This window comes from Sycon ciliatum, chromosome 10, assembly GCF_964019385.1.
Source record: "Sycon ciliatum chromosome 10, ocSycCili1.1, whole genome shotgun sequence".
In the NCBI taxonomy this organism is placed as follows: domain Eukaryota; kingdom Metazoa; phylum Porifera; class Calcarea; order Leucosolenida; family Sycettidae; genus Sycon; species Sycon ciliatum.
Window position 1 is genome coordinate 22011523 of NC_088652.1, and position 12960 is coordinate 22024482.

A 12960-nucleotide genomic window follows, 5' to 3' on the forward strand; every position below is an offset into this window, starting at 1 on the left:
GCCTAACTTCACGGCGCCCGGCGGAAGCGCCGCGTCAATGATCAGTCTGCTGTCCTCGCAAACGCGGAGGCTGCATTGATTTAACTTTCTTTGCAACTCCTGCAGTCTAGGTACTGAGTATCATTGTTATCTTGTGTGTGTGTATGTGTGTATGCGTGAGTCAACAGCTTTGATAAAGTTATTGTGTTTACCCCTCTTGTTTTCTCATCATTGTGTTGCTTTTCATTTTTAATCTTGCCCGTAAAAGAGGCTGTTGTAACTTCAAAAAAATAAATAAAACAAGATAAAAAGTAGTAGTACCGGTACTAGCGTATAGCAAGACTGCACGAGTCCATAACCCGTACCTGAAAATGACGTAATGTTGAAAAAGAGTCGTGACAAAACCCTAACGCGCGTTGCACACTCTTGGTTTAATAGTATAATTTACTACGTACATGTATATGATTGTACATATCATTGTTAACCTCTTGGACGAACACTTGGCCCTGGGACCGATACACCACACCACCACATTGCGCTCTTGGCCGATCCAAACTCTGCACTCACATCACCATCACCACAGCGAGGACTATATTGACAATTGCGCAATTTAGCCCTATAAAGATCAGTCTTTTCTTATTATAAGGGAGGTTCCGGGGTACGATTTTCCGTGCCAAAATCCGTATGGGCGCTACGGATTTTTCCAGGCGTGCTCCATACAAGACGGTTCAATAATTATGATAATTTTCAAAGGTAACTCAAACTAATTTGGTAATGAAAAAGTCTTTTTACAAAAGGAGTCAACTAACGAGTAGAAGAAGTAATGTTTTCTCTTTTCCACGTTGATCTCTAGCATGCATGCATGATACCTTGTTATGGCGATACTCATGTATTATGTTCTACTTACATGTATGGCCACTTGCAAGTACGAAAAAAGCACAATTTTCCGAACTTTGAGGCTCCATAAGTACAATAAACGGTGAATATGAATCACCGTGTGCCAGCAAAAACAGGATATTATGCTCGCTTTATTGCTTTTGATGACAGTTTAAAGCGTTTTATGCTAGCAATATATGACCAAAATGACCAAATACAGCAAATAAATCGCAGAAGAGTACGCGAAAAGTCTGTTTCCAAAGTAGGTATAAAGATATGCGCGTAAAAATTGATTAATCGGTGGTAGACTACTTCTACTCGAACAAAGGCAACATCGTTGTACGCAATGGTGTAGTTTGCGGTTGATCAGGTTGATCAGGGAGTACTGTATTCTACGACTCTCTGGCCATGAGATGCTGAAAATCGCGAATTATGCTAATTTCTCCAAAAAATGCCTCATTATGCCGGGGCAATGCCCCCCTCTGCGAACACCCCCATTAAGCTAGTTTTAATGCTAGCATTACCGGCTGATGCCTAGTTGCAACTCTGTTTCTCTCTATTTCTCAATTCTAGTTACTTATAACACTGGAGCTATTTATATATTTCCCACGGAGTTGACTTGACAACATTCTTCTTATAATTATCGCCCTAGTCAAAACCACTAATTCTAAGTTCTGTGTACACTTCGTAGGGTCTAAGATAGTGCCAGAGGATCGAATTCTGTTGCGAGATAACAACTGTTGTAGGTGATGATTCCGGTATCCTAATCATTCTGTCACTGGTTCCCACGAATTAGCTCGTGCATTGTTGCTGAGCCGCAAAGATGTAGGCAGATATGACGAAAACCATTTCCTCTCACGTGTGATTTTTGATCCCAGTCGTCGTTCCAATAGAACTCAGGAATGGATCAACTACTAGCTGAGGAGAGTTTTCACCAACACGCCACCGATTCCTACAATTGTTATCCTATTCCAAAGGTGATAGTTTGCACATCTTCCTTATACCGTTTTAAAAGTCGTAAGTGGTGCACCAACATGGCGCTGGACTTATGTATGACGGTGGTATCCATCAGCTCACATACTCTGGTCATATTCCTCTCAGTGACGTTAAAAGGAAATCCTCACATCCTCTAAGCAGCTATGTTGTTCCCAGCGACGTATAATCCCTGGTCAGTTTATTTTGTGCGACTGTATGATGCGGCCACCGTGTGTATTTTGCAGAGATGGAGTCGATAAAGCAGGCCAACTCCTCACGTGTCTTCACAAGATCTGCATGGAATGTTTGGCAGCCAGTGTTCAGCTAGACGGGAGAATACGTTGTGCCAAGTGTCGACGTCCTACGCCATGTCCACATCCTGGTCGCAGTCACGAAGAGCAGTTGGTGGACGACTCCGTGTTCAACAATATTCCATGTGATCTTGTAGATGAAGTTCATCCACTTCGTAATTGCGAAGAGATGCAACTTGATATCAATCCACCAGACTCAAGCAGCTCCATCCAAAATTTACCAGAAAACGATACCTCGACAGGGGTGAGTGCACCATTGTCCTGTTCACAGCAAGATGACCATGCGATATTATTGTGCCAAATGTAGAGAGGTTCGGTGTGAAAAGTGTAAGCTCCAAAGCAAACACGCTTCTCATACAAATCAGTTTGGCGATATAAGTGCGAAAGCTGCAGTTGTACGTAAGAGACTGACGGAGCTTCAGAGAAATAATATATCACCCGAAGACAAGGAGGAAGAAGAGGAAGCAGGCATGAAGCGCGCTGGCGATCTCATTGAAGCATTTGGCTGTGACCCCAGTGCCCGTGCCGATATCAGGTCGTCCAGTGTACTGAAGCGGCTGTTTTCCTTCTGGAAATCCGCTTGGATACTCCTCGTCCATTGCCAAAACTGCAAGGATACGAGTTGATCGACGATTTGCGCACGTGCAGCCCTTTGAATGCCAAACATTTGGTTTACGGATGCAGGTCCATTACGTTTGATGACGTCCACAGCTCTCCGAAAGCATTTATACGACCATGCCTAAGTTATTCTATTGAACACATAGCATACACGCATGTCAAATTGAGGAGTGGCAAGTTGGGACGAATTTTGAGTATATCGGTATCACTTGGAAAGTCGTGAATGGCTTTTTCTATCTGTTTGACATCGCAAATAGCTACTTTGAACGTTCTTCGGTATTGTCTCAGGGCATGGTATTGTTCAGCACTCACTTATCTTACCTCACTGATTAAAATCTGTTTTCGCTTTTCAATGATGGCTGTCAGGGCTTCGCATCGTTCATGTATGAACAGCTTCTCATATGAGAAGCTGTTGACTGCAATTCCCAATCCGCTGCTCTTAGCAGGTTATCTGCATAATCAAAGTGTTTATCCACTTCATCCGGTCTGCCGTGAGGCTTGATCATATCGTACAGCCTTCGTTTCAATGCTGCCGCATCTGTTCCTGCATTTATAGCTGCAACTTGATCAATATGTGAGACGTGACTGCTTTTCAGCTTACATGGCTCATATAAGACTTCTCCACATTCCCTGCAATAATGCAGTAGCTGCCTTTTCTGTGGACAGGGCAAAAGTGCGTTCTCCTGTTTTGTTTGACCTGTTTCACGCAGCATTCGTCATTCTCCACGGGCTTGAAATCCGAAGCGACTGAACCCACTTTGTTCATCGTGATTCTACTTGGTGCACTATTGTCACTTGTATTCTTGGTTTCGACCTGCTCAGAATTCTCGTTATCGAACATGGAGTCATGGACCAGCGAGTGAATAGGTGTTACGTTTTAGCAGTCACAGTATCGTATGCCCTGGTCCAACAACGCAACTAGGATGTGATTAAGTTACACTTGCGTTGTTGGATTCATCAGAAGTACGTTTTGTCAGTGTTGTGAAACCACAAGTTCTCGAGAGTGAAAGGCCTTCTCGCTTGTGACATTGTGTTCGTTTCAATGCAGTTGTATCCCGACTCCGCCGTACCGTTGATTGTTACGACGTGGTATACGCTACAGGCGCTATGTGCGGTTTGCTGTGTGCGCTGTATGTTGTATGTGTACTCTTTTCTCATGTACGCTGTCATTTTCACGCTATAACTACCTGGTGGTTTTATAGTCTGTTTCAAAAAGATTTTACAATCAGGTTTGGGTCTTAAAAAGTATGAAGATAAGGGAAATTTGGACAACAAAGTACATAGAATGGCTTGTTAGGACACGGCAAATTGTTCTGTGAAGGTTTCGGAACAATTGGACCAACCGTTAAGGAGTTAGAATTTCGGCCAGGTTTCCGGCCTTTTCCCATGGTTTACAATTTGCCCAGGAAGCCAGTATCGATTTTTAATCAAAACCCACGATTTATCCTTTCCTTTTTGGCCTTGTGGTTATGAATGCTGTCTGCTGACCATGAAGTTGTGAGTTCAAATCCCAACCTATCCTCAAGTCAAACTTTTTTTTTCATTGTTTTGGTGATCAAGCTGGTACAAGACAAAGAAGATGGCTACACCAATCGACTTGTTGTTGGAGCTCGCGCTTCCTGCCGAACTGACTGACACTTGACTGGCTCACGCCATGTGAACACACCCACAACACTGCAATGGTGTGAGTGAATTATAATGGAAGTCATCGCGCTGTAGCGTTTTGAGATATATTTTAGTATTTCAAGATCGCCAATTTATTTGAATTTAGCAGTCAACGCCGTCTTCTATCAGCGTTCACAAGCGTCTGCTTTTCTCAAAATGTCGTCGAAGTCACACGGATAGCTTTGCCAAGTCATGGCCTTGGGAATGAGTCCGTGTCGATGTCGTTTTCGTCACACGGTGAGTAAATTGCATCGCAGCTCAAAGAAACTATTTTGGTCACAAAACGGACCCATGCAGCTCGTCAACATTTACAACACTTTCGTTTCGACATGTCCTCTCTGACTCCATTGTCGATACGAGGAAGAACTCGTTTGTTGTAAACCAGACGTACATGACTGTGTCAACGTGAGTGAGTTGTCATTTTTCCTGCTTTCGCGCGGAATATTTCTTCGAGTTCACAGTGAGTTTTTCCAGGCAGCGCTCGAGTGCTCATACGGTAAGACGCCAAACTCCGCGGGCGATCGCCAGGATTGTAAATCTTTTTGAAACGGACTGTAGTGTTCATTCATTCATTCATTGTTCATTATTATTAGTCGATGGAAGTCAATATACTGTTGAGAATAAAATAGTTGTCCTCGTGCCGTGTGGGGTCGTTCGTTCCTGACACTTTAGAGAACCAGAGGGTTCACAACATTTGGCGACCACGCCAGGATACGAAGCGAGCATGGCACAGGAACTATGGATCATTGAAGCCAGCTTTATCGCTAGCGGAATTCGGTATGGATTTGAAGGCGATAGGTTGAGAGAATACGTGGAGAAGAGGCTCCGACAGAGCGAGGAGTTGGAAGAGCGCAGTGCTAGACGGCAAGAGGGTGCGCTCCGCACAGAGTTTGACGAAAAGCTCAAGAAGATGAACGAGCGCATTGCAAGCAGTAAATATGAGGGAGCAAAGCGAGATTTGCTTGCCACACGTGAAAGGACGCCGGACAAGGCGTGGAAGACTTTGCTTACAGACAAGCAGCGGTCAGAGGAGTATTCGAAGCCAGTGGGAGGATCGGATCCAAGGCCCACTGGGTCGGTGCAGTGCATGGCGACATCGGTCGGAGACGCTCAGAAGCAGCTGGAGTCTCGGCCGAACGACGTAGAAGCGCAAGACGTAGAAGCGCAAGACGTAGAGGCGCAAGACGTAGAAGCGCAAAACGTAGAGGCGCAAGACGTAGAGGCGCATGACGTAGAGGCGCAAGACGTAGAGGCGCAAGACGTAGAGGCGCAAGACGTAGAGGCGCAAGACGTAGAGGTGCAAGACGTAGAGGCGCAAGACGTACAGGCGCAAGACGTACAGGCGCAAGACGTAGAAGCGCAAGACGTAGAAGCTAAGGAAATGAGAAGGGCGATACTGGTGAGCACGGAAGAAGCGCAAGACGTAGAAGCGCAAGGCGTAGAAGCTAAGGAAATGAGAAGGGCGATACTGGTGAGCACGGAAGAAGTTAGCATGGAAAAAGTGAGCGGCGAGACTGTGTGGAACATGGAGATTAGATGTATGTTATCTGGTCCAGCGTCCGCCCCACGAGGCAGTGGCCCAGTGGCAGTGACCGTGTCATGTGTGACAGCCAAGATCTGCAAGCTTATCGGTTGTGTGTTGTCTGGTCCATTGTCCGCCCCATGTCGAAGTGGATCGGTGACAGTGTCGTGTGCGACAGTCCCCAGCGGCAAGCTTCGCGAATTTGATTTGGCCGAAGTGGTGGGCATTAGTGATATTCTACCATGGCCACCACCGCAGCAGCAGATAACGTGTAGTAAGCCCCAAATCGTTTGACTTGTGAGTTGTTGTACGGCGGTGAGAAGCCCTTTGGTGCGGAGAATTTTGTGAAACCACAAGTTCTCGAGAGTGAAAGGCCTTCTCGCTTGTGACATTGTGTTCGTTTCAATGGCAATGCAGTTCAACTTGTATCCCGACTCCGCCGTACCGCTGATTGTTACGACGTGGTATACGCTACAGGCGCTATGGGCGGTTTGCTTTGTGCGCTGTAGTTGTATGTTGTATGTGTATGCTTTCTCATATACGCTGTCATTTTCACGCTATAACTACCTGGTGGTTTTAGTGTTCATTCATTCATTCATTGTTCATTATTATTAGTCGATGGAAGTCAATATACTGTTGAGAATAAAATAGTTGTCCTCGTGCCGTGTGGGGTCGTTCGTTCCTGATACTTAAGGTGGCAGACTACCCAAAAATTCGCTGAAAAATCGAATTTGTAAATTCATATTGAGTGCTAAGTCAGTTGAAAGAGCATGAATAGCTGCAAATTCTCTGAAAATTGTGTCCCGATCTGACCGGCCGTTCAAGAGTTATGGCCGAAAATGTGCCCGTGCAAGGAAAGATTTTTTTGTTGCACGCTGTCATTTGTTGGCAGCACTGTATTTGAATGTGAGCAGACCGTGCGCAACTTGTCGTATCATGGAAACACGTGAAAGTGTGCAGAATTTTGCTCCAAGTCCAAAAAATCAGGTTTTTGAGCCACGTATTGGGCTGCACGGCGGCGGGCGAAGCCCGCCGCCGTGCAGCAGGACTTTTGCCAGCACCCTCGTGACGTTGCAGATACAGTTGTATGTGGCTTGATTATTGTAGTTGACGTTGATTTAGTGACTTTGGCAAGTTTGAGTCGTATCAAGAAGTCAGGTAGGATTCAGTACTAGGCAGTAGTGAAACGTGAGTGGTAGTCTTTGCCGGTTTCTGAGGGTATCCTGGATTTGGTGTGCAGCGCTGTGGAAATGGCTTGCTGTGGAGGTCCCAGCACTGGATGTTGTATCAAAGGTACGACCTCGTAGCACGTGCTAAACCTAAAAAAAATCAAAAATTGACTTGGGTCTGTGGGAGTGTGTGAGAGAACGCCCACTCGTTCCGTTGTGACAGATTCCAGGGCCTCATTGAGGGGCCCTACCCCATCACCCATGGCTGCTTCTGGACTTGTTCTAGGTTTGAGTCCCGCGCACGAACAGAATGAGCACGAAAATGTGAAAAAATTGTAAATGCATTTGTTTGGCTCCTGGGTGGCTCGCACACCGTGGCACTATGCCGGAAATTTGAGTTTTTCCGGCCTGGAAAGCCTGTCAGTGAGGCGCAAGAACTATTTTGGAACGCAGTTTCATGATAATATTGTATTTTCTCCCTTGTATTATGCCGGTGACCCCCCCCCCCCGTGTACCCTTATATTTTTCTAATTGTCCGCAAATGCCACCGCAGCCACTTGCACATTTAGGAATCTTCACTTCTCAACTCTAAATTTTAAAAACGACCTCTTCCCTGCGACTCAATTTTAAATTTACATTACACCAAATTTTCGGGTCTGGCACATCATCAGGGTTACAAATACCCTTACCGTAAATTCTCTATTATAAGCACAGGTCTCCATTACTCCAGGCAGGCACAGTGGGTTGGTCAAAGACCATGATTGAGATACGAGAGGTACCTGGTTCAAGTCCTGCCTGGAAGCGGTTTTTCCAGCCGTGCTGCTACCCACAGTCAACTGGGAACTTGTGGCCAGGCACAAGGGGTACATGGATGCAGCTAATGGGGTCGTTTTCGGCACTTGTACCAGTGGTTGTGAGACTTACCCACTCACCCCCACCGTTAGGCGCTGCATCTGCCGCTAGGGTTTATCGGGTGCTAGCGGCCGTCGTGAGTTCCCTTCGGGAACGGATACGATAATTTATTATTATTATTATTTCTCCATTACTAGCACAGTCTCTAATACTAGCACACTGTGAGCACCTTTCGAAACATTATAAGCACAGTCTCTATTATTAGCACAGTCTTGGTGGAAATCAATGCTGCATGCATGATATCTAGCATGTATTTCTTCTTGCTCTGTATGGATATATTGGTTGAAAAAATATAACCACGGTCTCCAGCATAAGCACGGGGTAGACGGGTGTTGAAAAATATAAGCACGGCGCTTATAATAGAGAATATACGGTATATTAAATTTTGGTAGTTTTGTGGTTTGTGTGCAGAGAGAATGTGTGTGGTATGATAGAACATGTTCCTCTGGTATTTTACTCTACGGCACTTAGTACTACATGTACAAGAAGAAAACATGTATAAGAAGTAAATGAAATTTTGGGCTCTTATTGTGAGCTTCATTCTTATTCATAGCTTCTGCAGCTATTTAGGGGCTTCGAGAGCCACTTTTCGATACTTATGATTATTGAGTTCCATCTTGGGGTGATATAGTGTTTCGCCAGCAGAGGACAATGGAACATCGTACAGATGAAAGAGTACGGGAGTCAAAATCGTACATACTTCTGAAATGCGTAGCGCTTAGCTGTACACCGACATTTTCTGCAGAGTTCATTTTTCTGTTCAACTTCACACCTGATTTCGGATCACACCAGATGAGACATGCACCGGCCTCAGCGGATCAGGGTGATATTGCAATTACTGAGTTGTGATAAACTTGGGATAGTGCAAGCTGAGACAGTTTGTGGTTTGACATGACTTGTCAAGTTGAAGATTGAATGTACTGTGTAATGAAGTTTGAATAGTGCGAAGTGACATAGTGGCTGAAAAATTATTTAAACGAATCACCTCGACGCTGGGTGAATATGCATGAAGCAAAACTTACACTCTTTTGCTGTGCACATAGAAGCGACGAAGCTCTTTGAGTAGGTTTATTTATTTGTGGTTTTCACCACCTTCTTAGCTATTAACATTCGAAGTATTTATAATTTTTTGAAAGGATTGGGAGAAATTCAAATTCAAAGGTCCAATCGAAAAAGAGAAAAAACTCCAGACCCGACTATATATCCATTCACCTTCATATTATTTGGGCCTAGTTCCCGTTTATTGCGCGAATTAAAATACACCAACCAACTTACCATTAGCACCCGGCCGAAGGTAGAAAATGAGCACCCAATAGGCTAGTATTCAGCAGCCTTCCCAGAATATCGTAACTCTTACGCCGATTATTTTATACAGCATTATTTAAATTTTTATCTCCACGCAGATTATTTGTATACATTGTACCTTTTTCATGTTTTATTTCTTACTAAGTACACAACCTAGTACAGATTCTAGTCGTCAGAAGGGGTGAAGACAACAGAATATACCATAACAAAACAGCAGGGAGAGTAGAGACTGGAAAGCAAGCCTGTGCTTGGGCGACTTAGTCTATTATTTGAGCCAGATATAATACCAACATTCGTATTACTAAAACGTACATGTTAATAATACATGCTAATAATGATAATAATGACAAGGCAACACACAAAAGAATGCTAATTTGGTCATAAAGGGAACAAACAAATCGTGACTCTGAAAACCATAACTTTCGTTACAAGTGGATAACTTGCGTTGTGTTTATTGTTCCATCAGCTGGTCAGGACGTACAGCTTCTGCAGTTCTGATCAAAGCTTGAATTCTTTCTTTCAATTGCTTCTTGTTATCTTCAAAAACCTTTACAATTGCACCACTGTGAAACATTCGCACCATTAGAATGGGCTTCTTATTTGGATGTACAGTCACGTGATGTTCATTCTTCAACACTCCCTCCCAAGAATAGTGATCAATGTCATACTTACCATGCGCGTGCGGACGGCGGTTCACGTGTACGATATCTGCTGTCGCGAAGTCACAGATAGGAGAAAGCGAGGAGTGAGATTTAGGAGAGGATGCAAGAACAATGTTCATTTCCTGGCTAGTCTCTGCACATTCCCACGAAAATCCTATGTCAATCTTACTGGATGGACATTTGAAGATGATGAATCCTACTGAAAAGTCTCGGTCTTGAATTGGCATCATCGCTCGTGCTGTAGCGACTTCATTCTCTACTTGGCGTAGTTTGATGCAGGGGGGCGCCTGTGAAAGATAAGGTAACCAAGTACTTGAATACGATAATGCTATGCCCTGGGTGGGTGACACTTGAGACGAGTGGAAGAAGCTGGCCTGGGATTTGTACACTAAAAGCCAAGTTTTTAAAGGAAAATACTTGGCTACATCCGAGACCGTTGATTGCTTTTGAAGTTCTGGTAAGGGACAGGGAGTATCCAGCAACAGCTCTAGCAGATAGGTTGCAGGTTCTCGGCAGTCATACTGGAATAGAGCATGCACATGGCCCTTGCTATAACCTAATACAGGCACTAGCTCTGGAGCCGTGCTAGAACATCCACAACAAAGTTCAGTTGCCCAGATTTGAAAGCTGGAGACTTTCAATGCGAGAGCAGACACAAGTTGGCCTCGCCCATTTCTCACTTTTGCACCAAAACCTAGTTCATCCCCTACAAATGCAAGATAGGGGCTATCTTCAGCGAAGGCACACATCGATAAATCAATATCAGTGTTATCCACAACATTACCCATTTCACCAAAGCCGGCTTCCAGATTCTGGCACGCGAATACTACCCTTCGCATTAGCTCACTTCGTTTGGCGTCCATATCACGCGACGCCGCTGTAAGATGATTTATCGATCTTGGATACATTTTAAGGAGGTCTTCATTTCGTATAGCATATCTCAGTCCGTCTTGTATATGCTGGAATGCGCGTTCAGCACTGTTCGACTTCCGGTAATATTCTTCTTGTTCTGCTAGCTCCTTTTTCCGAGTCTTCGCCTCGCTTTCCAGTTCCTTCTTTCGTTTCTTCACCTTTAGAAGTTGCTCCTCACACTTTTCGCTGATCTGTGTCTTGATATTGGACACTTGACTGGCAACGTCACTCTCAAATGCTTCCAGGAGATCACCAGCATATTGCAGGCTTTCCTCCGCTTCCTGGTCTTTGTCATCAGGGACGATGTTGCGCAGGCGCTTCATAAGTCTGTGTCTTAACGCTGCGGCTACGTCTGTGGCATCCTTGATCTGATCGATATGGGACTCGTGCTTGACGTCGACCCTGCAGCATTCGCACAAAACCTCCCGACAGAGAGTACAGTAGTATCGCATCTCCATCTTGCCATGGCAAGGACAAAAGTAAACTCGTCCGTGATGAGGTGTCTGATTATCGGCTCTCGCAACGGTTGAACGGTCGACGTCCGCGCTCCTTGATTCTGGTTGAACTTCGGGAGAGTTCATACGGTCATCAAGGACGATTTGAAGGTCATGATCTTTCGCGTCCGACTGCTTCGTTCCGGTACTTTTATTTGGCACACTGTCAAACATGGAGTCATCAACTAACAGCTGTTCGTGACGGCGACCAGGAGGTGGACATGGCGTAGTACGTCGACACTTGGCACAGCGTATTCTCCCATCTTTTTCAACGCTGCCTGGAAGACAGTCAAAGCAGATCTTGTGAAGACACTTCAGAAGTTTTCCCGCTTTCCCTCCTCCATCTGCGCAGAATACACATGTTGGCCTCATCGTACACAATGAACAAAGCCGAATATGTCAAAAAGGCTGAGCTACTGTTCAACTGTACCGCACGGGCAATATACGAAGCAAATGTGAACTTCACCACTGAACGTGTTCTTATACTTAATTTGTAAAAGTTGACGGCTTCCCACGGCGTCAAAATTCCGGTGCGATATACATATAATTATGTAATTTGGGATAGGTTTAGCAGAGCGAAACTTCATAAGGGTTTTAGCGTCTGGGCGTGAGAAAATTCGGAAGAAAGCTAGTGAGATATTTGTGTTTTCTATGGCTGTTCTCGAGTGAAGTATCTGTACATGAACGATTTTTTTACTTAGTTGTCTTGATGAGATCCAAAATTAATGACTTATGTTTGTGGAAAATGGCAATATTTTGAAGCGAATGCTCTATGACTGCGCTGACTATCCCTGGGTATGGCAGAACTCAGCAGTCCAGAGATTGTAGGCGGAACCGGCGATAAAGCGACAGGGGCTTCAACATCGGACCACTGGTACTACATGTAGCAGACCAAACACAGTGTAAATGTACTGGATTGTGCAAGGCCAAGCACCAGCCATTGCATGCATGTGCGAAGATTCCCGCGAAATTTCAATTTTCCTTCCGTCAAGTTATTTAGCAAAATAATATAGATCCTACTTTTTTGCTGACCGGTAAGCTTGTGTAATTGCTGCAATGCCGGTCGCGGTCGCATTATGAACGTTCGTGCGAAATTTCGCCTTTCGTGTTGTGACTAGGGTCCAGCGGATAATGCTCCGAAAATGTTCGTATAATGCTGATCATAAGGCTTCAAAAACTACCTGACAATGCTGATTCTAATGCTTCAACAAGGGCTATAATGCTCTAGGTTTGGGTCAGAAAGGAATAAAGGCTGCACATATTCAATCTGCCGCTGAATCCGGCGCTATTCTTTCCGCACGCTCCAAACCCTTGTAGCACTTTAAGACATAATCGATTCGCCAGTGGCTGCTCTCCATTGCAGCTTTGACGGAGGGCTATGGCTTGGCTATGGCTGGGCTATGGCTGGGCTCTGGCTGGGCTATGGCTGGGCTATGGCTGGGCTATGGCTGGGCTATGGCTGGGCTATGGCTGGGCTATGGCTGGGCTATGGCTGGGCTATGGCTGGGCTATGGCTGGGCTATGGCTGAATAGTGTATATCATAATTATACTATCTCGGC

The 12960-nt window shown here is 45.0% G+C and overlaps 1 protein-coding gene across 1 annotated transcript; it reads right to left on the reverse strand.

The window, feature by feature from the left end:
* Positions 1–9352: 9352 nt before the first annotated feature.
* LOC135825866 (uncharacterized) lies at positions 9353–11839 on the reverse strand. The gene has a single exon (XM_065338499.1). The coding sequence runs from the start codon at positions 11770–11772 to the stop codon at positions 9784–9786; it is 1989 nt and encodes a 662-aa protein (XP_065194571.1). The 5' UTR covers positions 11773–11839; the 3' UTR covers positions 9353–9783.
* Positions 11840–12960: the final 1121 nt, after the last annotated feature.

What these genes read in the sequence shown, in the direction of transcription:
- LOC135825866 (XM_065338499.1), bottom strand. Translation starts at nt 11,772, where the DNA reads ATGAGGCCAACATGTGTATTCTGCGCAGATGGAGGAGGGAAAGCGGGA.